This window comes from Petromyzon marinus, chromosome 74, assembly GCF_048934315.1.
Source record: "Petromyzon marinus isolate PM22_M1 ecotype Great Lakes invasive population chromosome 74, UKy_Petmar_22M1.pri1.0, whole genome shotgun sequence".
Taxonomy (NCBI): Eukaryota; Metazoa; Chordata; class Hyperoartia; order Petromyzontiformes; family Petromyzontidae; genus Petromyzon; species Petromyzon marinus.
Window position 1 is genome coordinate 11768763 of NC_133740.1, and position 18281 is coordinate 11787043.

Genomic DNA, 18281 nt, shown 5'->3' on the forward strand with positions numbered 1-18281 from the left:
GTTGTGGCAAGCTTCGGGCCCACTTCCTGGAGTCGTGGAGTTTTGACATTACTCTTACGGTACATTTCATTAAAGCGTGCTTTAAAAAAACAGTTCTTTAAATATTACTTATTTTTCATAATGTTTTTTTGTGTTAGATCGTAAATATTGGCGCGATCTAACCCAAATCAAAAACGCCTCTAGTCTGACAAATCAGACAACTTTCATAATAAAGGTTTTTGGGTTAGATCGCGTTATTTATAAATGTGTCATAACCCTCCACCACCCGACACGGCCAATCAGCAAAAAAGTGTCACGTTGACAAAAGACAAATAATTCACTACTTTAGCCCACCGGTGTGTTGAAGAGTGAATCCACAACATTTACAGTTTGAGTACGACGTTTCGTGTGATATCACATTAGCATGATCGGGCAATTCGCCAGAATGGTGAATTGCTGGTTTATCAGATGTGGCCAGGTCGCTTCTGGGAAAAAAATAAACTACAGAGCTCAGTTGGGGCCTTGCCAAAATATAACAATTCGTTATAAATTAGTGCCGTGTAGTTACACTGACCAGCATTCTGAAGCATGGTAGTACAATAAGGCCCTCCTCATCCAGCAGTGGATTAAGACCGTGCGTCTTATAATCCGGTACGCGTGTGATTTCAGATTTGTATAACTGTAGTCGGTGCGTCTTATAATCCGGTACATGTGTGATATCGGATTTTTATAACTTTATTGGCTGCGTCTTATAATCCGGCACATGTGTGATATCAGATTTGTATAACTTTATTGGCTGCGTCTTATAATCCGGTACATGTGTGATATCACATTTGTATAACTTTATTGGCTGCGATTTATAATCCGGTACATGTGTGATATCAGATTTGTATAACTTTATTGGCTGCGTCTTCTTGCCGCGCGTCACCGCCTCGCCCTGCGCGTTTCTAGAACCGTGACGTAATTCTGCTAGCCCCGCCCCCCGATCGTGGCCCCGCCCCCGGCATCCCCCTTTCCCCCGCCTATTTTCGCCCCCCACGCTCCCCTGCTATTGGCCAGATTCCGCCAACAGGCCCCACCTTTCCCCCCTGACCCCCCGCCCACTTTAACCGTTAACCCCGCCCCATTTAACCCCCTGACTCCCCCGCCCAGACGTCCGTGGCACGTTCTGGAACGTTGACGTCACCGCGTTGGGCAGCGCGTGGCCCCCCCCTTGTTTATACCCCCTCCCCCCTCACCCCCCCATCTCTCCGAGCAATACCAACAACGCAGCCGTCATTCGCCACTCAGCGGCGGCGAAGTCACCTGTGCCAGGCTAGGTGCACTTTGAGGCTATCGCGTGAAGCTTGTCGAAGGTTCGCTGACAGGAGGTCACGGGACAGACCCAGCAGGTCGACTGACTGAGATGACTGGCAGATGCACACCAGCTGTGGCCCCTACGGTGCCGTTTCTGTGTCTTAGCCACCCTGGCGCTCCGCTCGTTGTGAGCGTCGCTCCTCCGCCCTCCGTTGTTGTTGGAGGGCGACTGCCTACAAACTGCCCAGCAGCAGCGGCAGCGTCCTTCACGAGCCTCTTCCACAAACGCCGATCTTGACACCGCTGCTACCAGTCATCGGCAAGTCCACTCGGCTGCACAATCTTCCCGTACCACGTAATCCCAATCTCTTATCCAGCCCGTGGCGTGCACGTTTAAGCCCCCGCGATCCGGCACAACATTAGCTGCTTGGGCATGCGGTGGCCGGGCATGCGGTGACCTGTCACGTGACCGCCGCCTCGCGACGCCACCAGGCGTCTGTGGCACGTTCTGGAATGTTGACGTCACCGCGTTGAGCAGTGCCCCCCCCCCCACCGTTAACATTGGTGGCCCCTCCCCCCTTATCCCCCCCCCGCACCAACCACTCCTCTCGCCTATTGGCTCGCTTCGCCGCGGAGGTGGTGGGGGGGTTAAGCCCCGCCCTGAACGAGCACGTGACTTCGAGAGGGTGGGGGGGGGTAGCGGTCGGCGCTGCGCAACGATTCCGAGTTCGATTCCCGATCACGGCCACCACCACCACCGCCGACAACACCGCCGGTGGCGACCGTCTGAACCGGGTACTCGGGGCCCCTCTCCCCAAGGTCGACTCGGCCTCAAATGAGTTAACACCGGCGCGGTGTGTAAAAAAACAATCATCGCCACCGGGGGAGACAAAGGCGGCCGGGCGTGGTGCTGGCCCACCCCACCCCCCTCTCGTATGGCACCAGTGGCGGGCTTCAACAGGCGCTAGTCGCTGACAGCACTTGCCCCGACGGTCTGTTACGGGCTACACGGGGGATCTTTGTCTTTGGTGGGGGGGGGGTAACGGGGGGGGGTGTTTGAGAGGCGGGGCTGGGGGGTTTGAGGGGAGGGGTGGGGGGGACTTGAGGGGCGGAGTTGGGGAAGTTTAGGGGCGGGGTTGGGGGAGTTGGGGGGCGGAGTTGGAGAGTTGAGGGGCGGGGTTGGGGGAGTTTAGGGGCGGGGTTGGGGGAGTTGAGGGGCGGGGTTGGGGGAGTTTAGGGGCGGGGTTGGGGGAGTTGAGGGGCGGGGTTGGGGGGGGTTGAGGGGCGGGGTGAAGGGTGGTGCGAGTCTTTTCTGGAAGGGTGACGTCGCGGCCGGCCGCGCTATAAAAGGGAGCGGCGCGGCAGTGGCGTCGCAGAGTTCCCAGCTGGGAGGGAGAAAAAGCGCGCGCGAGATTTGTGCTGAGGAGTCTGGCGGGTGGTGAATCTTGAGGTAAAAACATTTTTATATATAGATATTTTTTTTGCGTTTGCCAAGTTTGATGTTGTTTTAAACGAACAATTATGATGGTAAAAAAAAATTGCGGTGAAATTTAGACGTCGAAGTAATTGGATTTCTCGAAGGTTCAAAAGCAAAGTCTTACACAAGTCTGTAGCAATTACAAGTTTCGTGATTTCGACAGGTTAGCATTTTATTTAGTGTAAATGTCTTAATTGTTATCAATGTCAACGCACCAATGGTTTGTTTTTTCCCCCTCGGAAAACTCCAACGGTCATTGTAATGTTTTTTTTAATTTTGCTCCAAAATGTATTTGTGTAATGAAGTGTAGCTGCTTGGGGCGTAAGAGAGGCATTCATCCAGCAGTGGATTTACACTTGCAGGTTTGGTGACCCTTCACTGTTTCATAAGCCTCCTCGGTGGCTAATCGAAGTTAATTTAAACGCTAAAAAGCTGAACTTTCTACCTTCGCTTTCCGCGCCTAAGCGCTCTGTTTGTGTTAAATTAGAAACTGCGCGCGGACTGTTTGATTATAGACTACGCGTATCCTGTATGGCACCGTTTTAAAGTTAATATAACGGGCCAATTGCAGATAAAACGCATTAATAGGTGTTCGCTAACGCTACAGTCTTCGGTTTATAAGGGCGGCGTGTATAATATGGGTTTAATAGGTGCTCGCAAACAAGCAACCACACATCGTGTGTACGTGCACCTAGCCTGGCACTCTGGGGTGTATAATATGGGTTTAATAGGTGCTCGCAAACAAACAAGCAACCACACCGTGTGTACGTGCACCTAGCCTGGCACTCTGGGTGGGGTGTATAATATGGGTTTAATAGGTGCTCGCAAACAAGCAACCACACACACCGTGTGTATGTGCACCTAGCCTGGCACTCTGGGGTGTATAATATGGGTTTAATAGGTGCTCGCAAACAAGCAACCACACTCGCCGTGTGTATGTGAACCTAGCCTGGCACTCTTGGGTGTATAATATGGGTTTAATAGGTGCTCGCAAACAAACAAGCAACCACACCGTGTGTACGTGCACCTAGCCTGGCACTCTAGGTGGGGTGTATAATGTGGGTTTAATAGGTGCTCGCAAACAAGCAACCACACTCACCGTGTGTATGTGAACCTAGCCTGGCACTCTGGGTGGGGTGTATAATGTGGGTTTAATAGGTGCTCGCAAACAAACAACCACACACACACCGTGTGTATGTGCACCTAGCCTGGCACTCTAGGTGGGGTGTATAATGTGGGTTTAATAGGTGCTCGCAAACAAGCAACCACACACCGTGTGTATGTGAACCTAGCCTGGCACTCTGGGGTGTATAATATGGGTTTAATAGGTGCTCGCAAACAAACAACCACACACCGTGTGTATGTGCACCTAGCCTGGCACTCTAGGTGGGGTGTATAATGTGGGTTTAATAGGTGCTCGCAAACAAACAACCACACACACCGTGTGTATGTGAACCTAGCCTGGCACTCTGGGTGGGGTGTATAATGTGGGTTTAATAGGTGCTCGCAAACAAACAACCACACACACACACTCGGTGTGTGCGCCAGTGGATCGACCCGAAAGGTGCACCTAGCCTGGCACGAGCGCCATGGGGATGACACTGCCACTGAATGACGGCTACTACTGTTTTACATTGGCGAATGCAATTCTAGGGCTTGCATGATGAAAAACAAAATAGTTACTTTGAGCTGACGTGTGTTGACATCGATGACCATATTAGGAGAGGCTAAATAAATAAATAATTTGCTGGCTAACGGATTGTACTTATACAAGGAAGGTTCTAGATTTCTTAAAATAATATTTAAATGTTTTTTCAATGGAAGTCTATGGGGTCTCTGCAAGTATCTGGGTCTATGGGTGTCAATGCAAGTCTATGGGCTTCTGTGTAAGGCAATAGTATAATAAATCTGTCAACAGTTGCATTCAGAACATTCCTGTGGTTACAATAATAATTTTAATGATGATGACTTGGTCACCAGTGGTCTTGACTGAGGGGATCGGATGTGGAGGCCCTCAATATGACAACACCAGTTGTAAATAACGCAGCGTGTATATAACAGGCGACGTTTCAGGCAATGGCCCTTCATACGGCATTACAGTTTTTTTTTTTATTTTGCTTGTGCCTTTGCACCGTGATTATAGCAGCATCAGTGAACATTTTTACAAACGGGTGAAGTTGAAAACGACCGCCGTCTTTCTCCGTTTTTCTAATCTCCAACTGGGCCACCATTCCCCCTTGTGGCCTTGCAGACAAGTTGACGGCCACAGCGCACCTCGACACCCATCAACAAGCGAGCCGAGCCAATCTCTCCGTTGTCGGCAAACCGTTTCGCCTTTCCAACGTCAACTTCCTCGACCTCGTCGGCGGCAAAGGGCGAGAGGATGGCGTCCAAGGGAATTGCGGTGGGCATCGACCTGGGCACGACCTACTCGTGCGTCGGCGTGTTCCAGCACGGCAAGGTGGAGATCATCGCCAACGACCAGGGCAACCGCACGACCCCCTCGTACGTTGCCTTCAACGACTCGGAGAGGCTCATCGGCGACGCCGCCAAAAACCAGGTGGCCATGAACCCCTCCAACACCGTCTTCGACGCCAAGCGGCTCATCGGCAGGCGCTTCGACGATGCCATCGTGCAGAGCGACATGAAGCACTGGCCCTTCACGGTGGTGAGCGACGGTGGCAAGCCCAAGGTGAGCGGATGGGCGGGCGCGGGGGGGGCCGGTGGTAGTAGTTGGGCGGGGGGGGGGGCACGTTCGAGGCGTTGGTGATCTTCTCGTTAGCCGCGCAAGCATCAGCCACCTGGACGGCGTTTGGCGTATTGGCCATCGGCATCCTCCCACGATCCACCCTGTAATGTTAGACCACAGGCATACCACCCCGGATGGATTAAGCCCTGTAATATTATTGCCGATGTTACGTGTTTATAAATACTTTAGTCGGGGAGTTTTATTTGCCATTTGTGCGTAATGAGAATTTCTGTACGCTTGTGTCACGGTGTTGGGATTTGTTGCGAGATTCCACCAAAATGTTTTATTTTTATCGCAAATCCACCTGTGGGTTGCGACTCTCGTAAGCGACCAGCCGCTGTTGTGGCACAAAGCCATCGCGCGAAGGGGTGGGCCGTGTTAAGTCTGTACTCGCTTTCACGTTAATTTAGTCTAAACCAGGTGAGAGAACTCGGGGACCGGGATGATGTAGTCTCGTCGTTTGCAAACAACAGTGACGTGGGTCACCGAAATGAAGCAAAATCGCATTCGGGCACAAGCACAAAAACTGTTGTCGCCTGAGAAACGGGGAAAATACTGCGCAGACGTACACATCGGTGTTAGATTCTGGGGGGCTTCGGGGGGGGGGGCTATTGCGGCTGTGTGTGCTCGCCGTTGGGTCATTTGCAGTGTCCTCTTCCAAATTGGGAAACTTTTGACAAATTTTGGACGGTGAACGGCCACCACCACGGCGGCCTGTCAAGCCGCAGGCCTCGCCCGGCATTTTTGGCAACAGGGCGGCCTGCCAGAATGGGATCTGGCAACAAGTGACGATGTGGTAGGACGCGGCAACGCGTGCACAGTTAGTTTTCGTCTGCGATTCTGAAGGCGGTGGAAGCCACAGGCAAGCTGGGAGGAGGCCAAAGCTGCCGCCACCTGCATATTGGAGATGTTTGGCCAAGCCCAGACCTGTCTCGCCACAGCGGTGGTGAACGGAGTGGGGGGGGGCAATCCCCCCCCCCCACTCCGCTCAACTTAAGACCCTGAAAATACATAATTACTAACGTGGGAGGGATATGATTTACAGAGGTTGAAATTTTAGGACTGGCAAACCCGCTGTCTGCCCCAGGGAAGTTTCTAGATCTGCCTCTTGCCTCTATTCACGTAGAGGATAAAAATACTTTTGACATCAGCCCATCAGCTCCCCCCACAGCCTAGCCTTATGGGAGTGCATAATATTAGCAGCATTGGATCAGTAGAAAGCAAAATATGGACCAGCTTTCACATTGAGTGCCTCATCAGAGTCGGGCTTGCTTTTTAGAGCGATGCTGGTGAATTGCCAGATGTTAATAGGCAAGGGATGCTCTGTGGGACATCGAGAGCCTCGGGTTCACCTCGATGTACACAATAACCCATACACAAACACTGAAACACACGGGCTAACCACAAACCAATCGGTTTTGATTTAAGAGACCGATATATTCACGTATAAGCTTCATGTGGTTTAACTGGTTTCTCAAGTGCGAGTCTGTGGTCTGCATCCAGCATGCCTGGCGTCAGCGCTAACGTTACTATCGCTACTGCAACACCCCCGAGGACAAACAAACTTGTGTTGGGGAAAGCGTTAGAGGAGTCCATGTCAGAGTACATACATATGCATGGTCTTTTCGAAGTTGGGGTGAGAGCTAAGTAACTTGCGGTGATTAACAACAACCAGCCAACCTGGCCTTTGCTCTTCCTCCTCTTCCTTCCATCTTGCTCGCTCGCCGTCTCTCCCATCCGGGCCATAGTAACGTGGAATGTCCACCGCCTCACAGGTTCAAGTGGAGTACAAGGGCGAGGCAAAGACGTTCTTCCCGGAGGAGATCTCCTCCATGGTGCTCACCAAGATGAAGGAGATCGCCGAGGCCTACCTGGGCAAGTCGGTGACCAATGCGGTCGTCACGGTGCCCGCCTACTTCAACGACTCCCAGCGCCAGGCCACCAAGGACGCGGGCACCATCGCCGGCCTCAACGTGCTGAGAATCATCAACGAGCCCACAGCGGCCGCCATCGCGTACGGCCTCGACAAGAAGGTGAGGAGGGTGGTGGCGGTGGTGCTGTGTCTGTGTGTGTGTATCCCCGTGTGTAAAAACATCGCCACTGGGGAGACAAAGGCGACCGGGAGTGGTGTTGGCCACCCCACCCACCCGGCATTCATAGTTGCTCGCTAACAGCACTTGCCCCAGCAGCCTGTGAAAGGCTATAGGGGGGGTCTTTGTCTTTGTGTTCCTGTGTTGGGAGTGGTAGCGCAATGCTTAACGAGCTGCACTACGAACCCGGCTGTGACCCGAGTTCGATTCCCGCTCACTGCCAACACCAACACCAGCGACGATTATCTGAACCGGTCCCAGGCCTCCCCTAGTTCGACTCTGCCTCAAATGAGTACCCGGTGTGGTAAACATCGCCACTCGGGGAGACAAAGGCGGCCGGGCATGGTGCTGGCCACCCACCTCCTCATGTACCATGGCGGCCTTCATAAGTGCTGCTCAGTAACAACACTCGCCCCACAGTCTGTTGAGGCTATACGGGGGATCTTTGTCTTTATGTCCCTGTGTGTCTCGCTGTGAGTTTCTCGTGTCTTAATGTCTCTTATTGTGTCTGCTCTCTCCCTCTCCTCTCCACTCACCACTCACCACCGTCCCTCCCTCTGTTTTCGCTCTCCTCCCTTCCTATCCCCTCTCCTCTCCGCCACCTCCTGTAACCACCACCCCCCTCTTTCCTTATTCCCACCCACCCCCCCTCTAACCACCTCATCACTCTCCTTCCACTCCCGTCTCCAATCTTATTGGCTTGTCGTCCTCCGCATCTTCCTCTCTCTCCTCTCATCCCTCATCCAATCTCCCCGCTCTCTGCCCCGCGGGAGCAGGTTGGCGGCGAGCGCAACGTGCTCATCTTCGACCTGGGCGGCGGCACCTTTGACGTCTCCATCCTGACGATCGACGACGGCATCTTCGAGGTGAAATCGACGGCGGGCGACACCCACCTGGGCGGCGAGGACTTCGACAACCGCATGGTGAGCCACTTCGCCGACGAGTTCAAGCGCAAGCACCGCAAGGACCTGTCGGGAAACAAGCGCGCCGTGCGGCGCCTGCGAACGGCGTGCGAGCGCGCCAAGCGCACCCTGTCGTCGAGCACGCAGGCGAGCATCGAGATCGACTCGCTGTTCGAGGGCATCGACTTCTACACGTCGGTGACGCGCGCCCGATTCGAGGAGCTCAACTCGGACCTCTTCCGTGGCACGCTGGAGCCCGTGGAGAAGGCCATGAGGGACGCCAAGCTCGATAAGTCGCAGGTGAGGTGGTGGCGGTGGTGGCGGTGATGATGGCAGTGTCGGTGGTGGTGGCAGTGGTGATTGTGGTGGCAGTGGTGATTGTGGTGACAGTGATGATGGTGATGGCAGTGTCGGTGGTGATTGTGGTGGCAGTGGTGATTGTGGTGATTGTGGTGGCAGTGGTGATGGCGAATGCTTTTAACACAAAGCACCAGATACACACGAAAATGTAAATTATAAAAATACACGTGTGTTAATGTTGTGTGAGGTGGATGTCAGAGCCCACGTAGCCACAGAGCCATGTGAGCGCTTACTTCTCCAGCACACGCAGGGCAACATAATCATTGTCGTCATTGTGTAGCATAATGCGAGTTGCACAATGAAACAATCATCGTCACTAACCTGCTTCGCTCCTCTTATAGCGACAAACTATTTTGTATTTTACCAGCAGGCAAGGCCCACTGAGCTGTGTAGGTCTCTTAGTTGCGACCTGGCTATCACTAATGATAGCTCAACGTGTAGTGGCTTAGCATCGTGTGGAAATTTATAGCAGCCAAATACTCGCAAGCATGTTTCTAAATGTGGAGGGAAAAACCGGAGCACACGGTGACCATGGGGAGAGAGACGCCAAACTCCAAATATACATGAAGCGTCTGGGTCGAGATTGAACCCACGATCTCGTGTATACCAAGCGAGGTGGTTAAGGTAGTTAACATTTTGCCATCGCGACCTCCCTCACATGTATAATTGTATAATTGCTGTAAAGCATCAATGGAATAAGCCGCAACATAAATCTACGTAAGAGAAGCTGCTGGACGAGACATTCAACCGCGTTCTCCGCTGCCCTCCTCCTCCTCTCGTCCCGTCTCCCCGGCCGGGCCCCAGATCCAGGACCTCGTGCTGGTGGGTGGCTCGACGCGCATCCCCAAGATCCAGAAGCTGCTGCAGGACTTCTTCAACGGCAAGGAACTCAACAAGAGCATCAACCCGGACGAGGCGGTGGCCTACGGCGCCGCCGTGCAGGCCGCCATCCTCACGGGCGACAAGTCTGAGAACGTGCAGGACCTGCTGCTGCTCGACGTGGCGCCGCTCTCGCTCGGCATTGAGACGGCCGGCGGGGTCATGACCCCGCTCATAAAGCGCAACAGCACCATCCCCACCAAGCAGACCCAGGTAATTGTGCGTGCGGCCACCCACCCACCCATCCACCGCCTCGTGTGCCGTGCCAGCCCTTCATAGCTGCTAGCTGACGGCGCTTGCCCCAACGTGTTGAGACTGGGTCGTAGTATCAGTACCCTTGGGTATTATTGTCTTGAGTGGAGACCCTGTTTTATCAATTTCTCTTTTGACTGCGTCTCAGCAGAATCTTTTGAGTTTGAGGCCACAGTTCAAGAATCCAAAGAATCTCGTTTAAGTCCAGAATACAGGGACTCCCTCAACTTAACGAACACTCGACTTGCAAACTTTCAAAGACACGAACAAACCTGGTCCGTGCGTCCAGTTGCCTGTTCGGACTGAGAGTTGCAAGTTAAACCGCTGGCCAATAGATGGCGGTGGTGGCATCTAAATCTGCAGAACATGAAGAACCAGTGGCATCTACAGGAGATTATACAAATGTTTTAGTTACTCCCCGTGTTTAGTGTACGATGCCGTACAACATGTTTGGAATCGACAAGTGTAAAGTTGGACTGATGAGCAAGTCGGCTTGCGAACAGACCTCTGTAACCTAAATCGTTCATAAGCAGAGGAGTCCCTGCACTGTTAGCGGTGTCTAAATGCCTGCTCTTAAAAAAAAAAACGCAACGTTCAAAACACCGCAACTCTCCTGACCTGCCTTGTCCGCCTGTGCGTTTTGTCCACCCCGCCGTCCAGATCTTCACGACGTACGCGGACAACCAGCCGGGCGTGCTGGTGCAGGTATACGAGGGTGAGCGCGCCATGACCAAGGACAACAACCTCCTGGGCAAGTTTGAGCTCACGGGCATCCCGCCGGCGCCACGCGGGGTGCCACAGATCGAGGTCACCTTCGACATTGACGCCAATGGCATCCTCAACGTGGCGGCCGCGGACAAGAGCACGGGCAAGGAGAACAAGATCACCATTAACAACGACAAGGGCCGTCTCAGCAAGGTGAGTGATGAGAAGGGTGGCGAGGGTGGTGAATCCGGGTGTCTCCACGAGTAGTCGGTGTCTTTTTGAGGAAGGGTTTTCGCGGTCGGTGAGGAGACGGGGGTCTCAAGAGGGTCGGTGTCTTAGAGTTGAGGCCGGGTCTCGGGGTCAGTGTCTTGGGTTGAGACTGGGTCTTGGTCAATGTCTAGAGTTGAGACCGGGTCTCGGGGTCAGTGTCTTGGGTTGAGACTGGGTCTTGGTCATTGTCTTGAGTTGAGACCGGCTCTCGGGGTCGGTGTCTTTGAGTTGAGGCTGGGTCTCGTCCTCATCATAATCATCATCCTCTTCCTTACCCTCTCCTCCTCGCCGCTTCACAGGAGGAGATCGAGCGCATGGTGTCGGAAGCAGACCGCTACAAGTCTGAGGACGACGCTCAGCGCGAGAAGGTCTCTGCCAAGAACTCGCTCGAGTCGTACGCTTTCAACATGAAGAGCGCCGTGAGCGAGGAGGGCGCCAGCCAGAAGATCAGCGACGCCGACCGCAAGTGCGTGGTGGACAAGTGCACCGAGGCGCTCAACTGGCTCGACAAGAATCAGACGGCCGAGACGGAGGAGTTCCAGCACCAGCTGAAGGAGCTGGAGAAGGTGTGCACCCCCGTCGTCACCAAGATGTACCAGGGCGCCGGCGCTCCGCCGGGAGGCTTCCCCGGTGGGCCCTCGCCCGGCGCGGGGGGAGCACAGTCGGGGTCGGGGCCGACTATCGAGGAGGTGGATTGAGGTGGTGAGTGAGTGAGTGGGTGGGTCGAGGAGGAGCAGGATTGAGAGGAGGTGGGTGAGAGAGTGAGACTGGTTTGGTGGACGAGTGGCTTGCCCAAGAAGGTGGTGATGAGGAGGTGAATTCGATTTTGTTTTTGGGAGTTTGAAATGTAACCTTCATAACAGTTTAGTTGCAGGATAATATCTCACGTTGGACTCCGTTGTAGGAAATTCCATTTTGAAATCGTAATGAACCTGGTGTGGACGTAAACTCCGCACTGTAACAACAACAACAAACCAAATCGCCGTACAGATTGTAAGTGATCAGATCGAACTGCGGATCGTAATAAGTTAAAGCTTTTCCCGATTTATATGTTAATATATAGCCATAACAGAGATTATATTAACGTGAGGGTGCCGCTAACCAATATGCACAAGGAATGTATGGCTTCAGTTTTCTGGCAACTTGTTGCCCTCAATTTTGTGCGAAAGTCGACGGCTGAGATTCTCGTATTCACAAGGCGACATGGCCCCTACACTGCTTCTGTGTTGACTCGTGAATTCTCAAATTGCTTCGGGCCACTTGGTGAATATCGAGAGGTGGCTGCGGTGGAAGACCGGTGGCAAGTGTCGTGACCTTGGAAATGACAACGTTGAATTTTTGAGTGGCACTCCCAATGATCCACCCGTCGGTATTCTTAAATTAATAATAAAGACTTGGGTGAGGAGAAAAAAATACCTTATTTGTTGACAGCGAGCCTAATATTGCTTTTTTGGGGTCTCTTATCGCTTTGCTTTTACATCCTTACGAGTGTTGTCCGTGTGACAGTACCGCATTCTGATTGCAAGCCGCTTGGGAAAGTTTTCGGTGCGCTTTTGAACTCTTTGTTATTAAAGTTAGCCGTTGACAGGCTGTTTTTGGGGAGGCAAGTGCTGTTTGTGCCACCCTTGTGACGTGGGAGAACGCGGTGACTCGTAGAGGGGGGGGGGGGGTGGTTCTATCAGCCGGTATGACTCATCGTAGAGTTGCGGCGTCAAAGCTACGCAAATGATCTGGCCCCGAAATGTTTATCGTTGGTGACCGTCCAGCATCCAACTCGAGCGCGGTGTGCAGTCGTTTTTTTTAACGGCCCGGTAAATACAACTAAAAATATTTTGGGTTTTTATTAGGCAGGGGCTGGATTAAGCCACAGCCTAACGAGGCCTTAGGCCCTCCGTTCCGCGTTGACGGTGAGCGACAGAACGCGGCCGTCCCAAACGCTTAGATGACGTAATTTGTGACTTGGCTACAGCTAGCGGAAAAAAAGTTTAGTTTGAATAAAGTAACGTGTCGAGTGATTCATGTTTGATTACATTTACCCTGAGTCGAATAAATGTTTAAAAAATTTTGCAGAGGAAAATTAATCAGTATGTTTGACTTAATTATGTTGGCGATTCATAACACATAGGCACTTCACGCCTATTAGCCTTAGGCCTCTCTTAACTATTATTCCGGGCTCTGGTACTAGGACACAAATTGGGCCAGATCATTATTACGTGGCCTTACCCACACATCTACCATGATTTGTCATAAATGCTATGTTCAAGTTTTTGCATGTTAAGAATATTTTTGAATGTAAAATGCACTGTGTACACAGTATATACACACAGCTTTGATGTGAACAAGTGACTGTTGTGCTTTATGAGTTAAGATGTTTGTTTTTTATATTTCTATGCCACTTTATTTTGCGAACGATTTTTGGATTGTGGAAAAAAAAGTTGTTTCCTGTGAAATCCAATAAAGTAAAAAAAATGATCTGAAATGAATGTGCTTTCAGTTTGTAATCTCGAGACCGGATGTCGAGGTCCGTGTCTTGAGACCAGGTCTCAGGATCAGTGTCTGTAGAGTTGAGACCGGGTCTCAGGATCATTATCCCGAGTTGAGGCTGGGTCTCAGGACCAGTATCTTGAGACTAAGTAACACGATCAGTCTCGGGTGACCTCATCCAGCAGTGTAATGCTCATGGCCGATTAAGCTTCTGCAATATTAAATCCACCGCTAGGCTTGAGGACGCTTTGTTCGTGAGTCACGATTATTTTGAGCCGCAGTTAAATTCATCCGCTAAGGCTCGAAGCTTAAAATATAATGGGGAGGAATGAATCGAGGGCTCAAAATAAGCCTGGATCGTTTTCCTTTGCAGTAAGCCAGTGGCATGACCTAAGTCTCAGACCAGCAACAGGTAGTCTCAGTGGGTTCATAATGACCATGTCAGATACAGTACACTCAACTAGCACTGCTCAAAGCATGGGTTCAAGCCCTGGGTGTGTCTTATGGGGTTCATAATCGCCATGTCGGATGCGCTAAACCAGCACAGCTGAGGTTTTGAGTTCGAGCCCTGGGTCTGAATGTATCAGTGGGTTCATTTTGTCCATGTCAGATACTCAACTATCACAATCAGAACATTTATACTGGAGGAATCCGATGAGCTATAAAGCTCTTGTCCACATGATCCTTATGGCGGTACCAAATAATACAAACTGGCCGAGGCAATTAAATATTAAATATCTGGGACACTTTTTTTCCCCAGGGGTGTACTTCACTCCGCGACTAGGGTACCAATCAATCCGAAATTGGTGCCACACTCCGCGATGTCGAAACGCAGCGAGGACGATGATCTCGCTGCAACCCCGAACGCTCGCTCGCACGCACCGCAGTGGTGGTGCATCGCGAGTACAGCTCGTCGAGATGGAGTCGATTGTCGCATCGCCGACCATCAACAGGACTAAACGTGACTGCATCACGGACATTATGCGAGAGTCGGGGTACTGTGGTGCCCCGGGGTAACCGCCATAAGGTTCACATATCCAGCAGGGGACGCGGGGTAAGAACGTTACAACAACAGTTACAGAAACACAGTAGTGCAAAGTAAGGTCAACAAAGCACCCAAACATTAAAATACAACATTCTACCATCCCCATGCTACCAGGCCAAGCCCCACTGAGGCATGAAGCGACCTGTGCCACAAATGAAAGCAGCTCATCAAAGTGGCTTGTTGTGTTGTACATTTACAGCAGCGAAATCATCTAAATAGTCTCAATGCATGCTTCCAAATGTGGAGGGGAAAACCCGGAGGGCCCGGAGAAAAGAAAAATCCTCGCACTTGCCAAGACCTAGGTTGGATTCCTGGGTGTGGGTGCCCCTGTGGGTTTGAGAGCCCTGGCACTGCAAGTTTGAAAGTCTTCAACAAACCTGTCAACCCCTGATCAGTGGCTATCTCCTTAAAGATAAATTCAGACCTTATTGGTCACCCATGGGAGACTTTAACATTGGAGTCTATGGGAGACTTTAACATTGGAGTCTATGGGTAGAGACTTTAACATTTGAGTCTATGGGAGACTTTAACATTGGAGTCTATGGGAGACGTTAACATTGGAGTCTATGGGAGATTTTAACATTGGAGTCTATGGGAGACTTTAATATTGGAGTCTATGGGAGACTTTAACATTGGAGTCTATGGGAGACTTTAACATTGGAGTCTATTGGAGACTTTAACATTGGGAGACTTTAACATTGGAGTATATGGGAGACTTTAACATTGGAGTCTATGGGAGACTTTAACATTGGAGTATTTGGGAGACTTTAACATTGGAGTCTATAGGAGACTTTAACATTGTAGTCTATGGGTAGAGACTTTAACATTTTAGTCTATGGGAGACTTTAACATTGGAGTCTATGGGAGACTTTAACATTAGAGTCTATGGGAGACTTTAACATTGGAGTCTATGGGTAGACACTTTAACATTGGAGTCTATGGGAGACTTTAACATTGGAGTCAATGAGAGACTTTAACATTGGAGTCTATGGGAGATTTTAACATTGGAGTCTATGGGAGACTTTAACATTGGAGTCTATGGGAGACTTTAACATTGGAGTCTATGGGTAGAGACTTTAACATTGGAGTCTATGGGAGACTTTAACATTGGAGTCTATGAGAGACTTTAACATTGGAGTCTATGGGAGACTTTAACATTGGAGTCTATGGGAGACGTTAACATTGGAGTCTATGGGAGATTTTAACATCGGAGTCTATGGGAGACTTTAATATTGGAGTCTATGGGAGACTTTAACATTGGAGTCTATGGGAGACTTTAACATTGGAGTCTATGGGAGACTTTAACATTGGAGTCTATGGGAGACGTTAACATTGGAGTCTATGGGAGATTTTAACATTGGAGTCTATGGGAGACTTTAATATTGGAGTCTATGGGAGACTTTAACATTGGAGTCTATGGGAGACTTTAACATTGGAGTCTATTGGAGACTTTAACATTGGGAGACTTTAACATTGGAGTATATGGGAGACTTTAACATTGGAGTCTATGGGAGACTTTAACATTGGAGTATTTGGGAGACTTTAACATTGGAGTCTATAGGAGACTTTAACATTGTAGTCTATGGGTAGAGACTTTAACATTTTAGTCTATGGGAGACTTTAACATTGGAGTCTATGGGAGACTTTAACATTAGAGTCTATGGGAGACTTTAACATTGGAGTCTATGGGTAGAGACTTTAACATTGTAGTCTATGGGAGACTTTAACATTGTAGTCTATGGGAGACTTTAACATTGGAGTCTATGGGAGACTTTAACATTGTAGTCTATGGGTAGACACTTTAACATTGGAGTCTATGGGAGACTTTAACATTGTAGTCTATGGGAGACTTTAACATTGGAGTCTATGGGAGACTTTAACATTGGAGTCGCTGAGAGACTTTAACATTGTAGTCTATGGGAGACTTTAACATTGTAGTCTATGGGTAGAGACTTTAACATTAGTGTCTATGGGAGACTTTAACAATGGAGTCTATGTGATACTTTAACATTGGAGTCTATGGTAGCCTTTAACATTGTAGTCTATGGGTAGAGACTTTAACATTAGAGTCTATGGGAGACTTTAACAATGGAGTCTATGGTAGACTTTAACATTGGAGTCTATGGGAGACTTTAACATTGGAGTCTATGGGTAGACACTTTAACATTGGAGTCTATGGGAGACTTTAACATTGGAGTCAATGAGAGACTTTAACATTGGAGTCTATGGGAGATTTTAACATTGGAGTCTATGGGAGACTTTAACATTGGAGTCTATGGGAGATTTTAACATTTGAGTCTATGGGTAGACACTTTAACATTGGAGTCTATGGGAGACTTTAACATTGGAGTCTATGAGAGACTTTAACATTGGAGTCTATGGGAGACTTTAACATTGGAGTCTATGGGAGACGTTAACATTGGAGTCTATGGGAGATTTTAACATTGGAGTCTATGGGATACTTTAATATTGGAGTCTATGGGAGACTTTAACATTGGAGTCTATGGGAGACTTTAACATTGGAGTCTATGGGAGACTTTAACATTGGAGTCTATGGGTAGAGACTTTAACATTTGAGTCTATGGGAGACTTTAACATTGGAGTCTATGGGAGACGTTAACATTGGAGTCTATGGGAGATTTTAACATTGGAGTCTATGGGAGACTTTAATATTGGAGTCTATGGGAGACTTTAACATTGGAGTCTATGGGAGACTTTAACATTGGAGTCTATTGGAGACTTTAACATTGGGAGACTTTAACATTGGAGTATATGGGAGACTTTAACATTGGAGTCTATGGGAGACTTTAACATTGGAGTATTTGGGAGACTTTAACATTGGAGTATTTGGGAGACTTTAACATTGGAGTCTATGGGTAGACACTTTAACATTGGAGTCTATGGGAGACTTTAACATTGGAGTCAATGAGAGACTTTAACATTGGAGTCTATGGGAGATTTTAACATTGGAGTCTATGGGAGACTTTAACATTGGAGTCTATGGGAGACTTTAACATTGGAGTCTATGGGTAGAGACTTTAACATTGGAGTCTATGGGAGACTTTAACATTGGAGTCTATGAGAGACTTTAACATTGGAGTCTATGGGAGACTTTAACATTGGAGTCTATGGGAGACGTTAACATTGGAGTCTATGGGAGATTTTAACATTGGAGTCTATGGGAGACTTTAATATTGGAGTCTATGGGAGACTTTAACATTGGAGTCTATGGGAGACTTTAACATTGGAGTCTATGGGAGACTTTAACATTGGAGTCTATGGGAGACGTTAACATTGGAGTCTATGGGAGATTTTAACATTGGAGTCTATGGGAGACTTTAATATTGGAGTCTATGGGAGACTTTAACATTGGAGTCTATGGGAGACTTTAACATTGGAGTCTATTGGAGACTTTAACATTGGGAGACTTTAACATTGGAGTATATGGGAGACTTTAACATTGGAGTCTATGGGAGACTTTAACATTGGAGTATTTGGGAGACTTTAACATTGGAGTCTATAGGAGACTTTAACATTGTAGTCTATGGGTAGAGACTTTAACATTTTAGTCTATGGGAGTCTTTAACATTGGAGTCTATGGGAGACTTTAACATTAGAGTCTATGGGAGACTTTAACATTGGAGTCTATGGGTAGACACTTTAACATTGGAGTCTATGGGAGACTTTAACATTGGAGTCAATGAGAGACTTTAACATTGGAGTCTATGGGAGATTTTAACATTGGAGTCTATGGGAGACTTTAACATTGGAGTCTATGGGAGACTTTAACATT

The 18281-nt window shown here is 49.4% G+C and overlaps 1 protein-coding gene across 2 annotated transcripts; it reads left to right on the plus strand.

Annotated features, from left to right (window-relative positions):
• Nucleotides 1-1964: 1964 nt before the first annotated feature.
• LOC116957459 (heat shock cognate 71 kDa protein-like) lies at nt 1965-13438 on the plus strand. Of its 2 annotated transcripts, none has more exons than XM_032979620.2 (7): nt 1965-2070; nt 5004-5444; nt 7277-7534; nt 8368-8793; nt 9658-9945; nt 10645-10902; nt 11259-13438. In XM_032979620.2, the coding sequence occupies exons 2-7, from the start codon at nt 5136-5138 to the stop codon at nt 11655-11657; spliced, it is 1938 nt and encodes a 645-aa protein (XP_032835511.1). In that variant the 5' UTR covers nt 1965-2070; nt 5004-5135; the 3' UTR covers nt 11658-13438. The 2 variants fall into 2 exon arrangements, with proteins under 2 accessions (XP_032835511.1, XP_032835510.1); XM_032979619.2 differs by lacking the exon at nt 1965-2070 and adding an exon at nt 2575-2725.
• Nucleotides 13439-18281: the final 4843 nt, after the last annotated feature.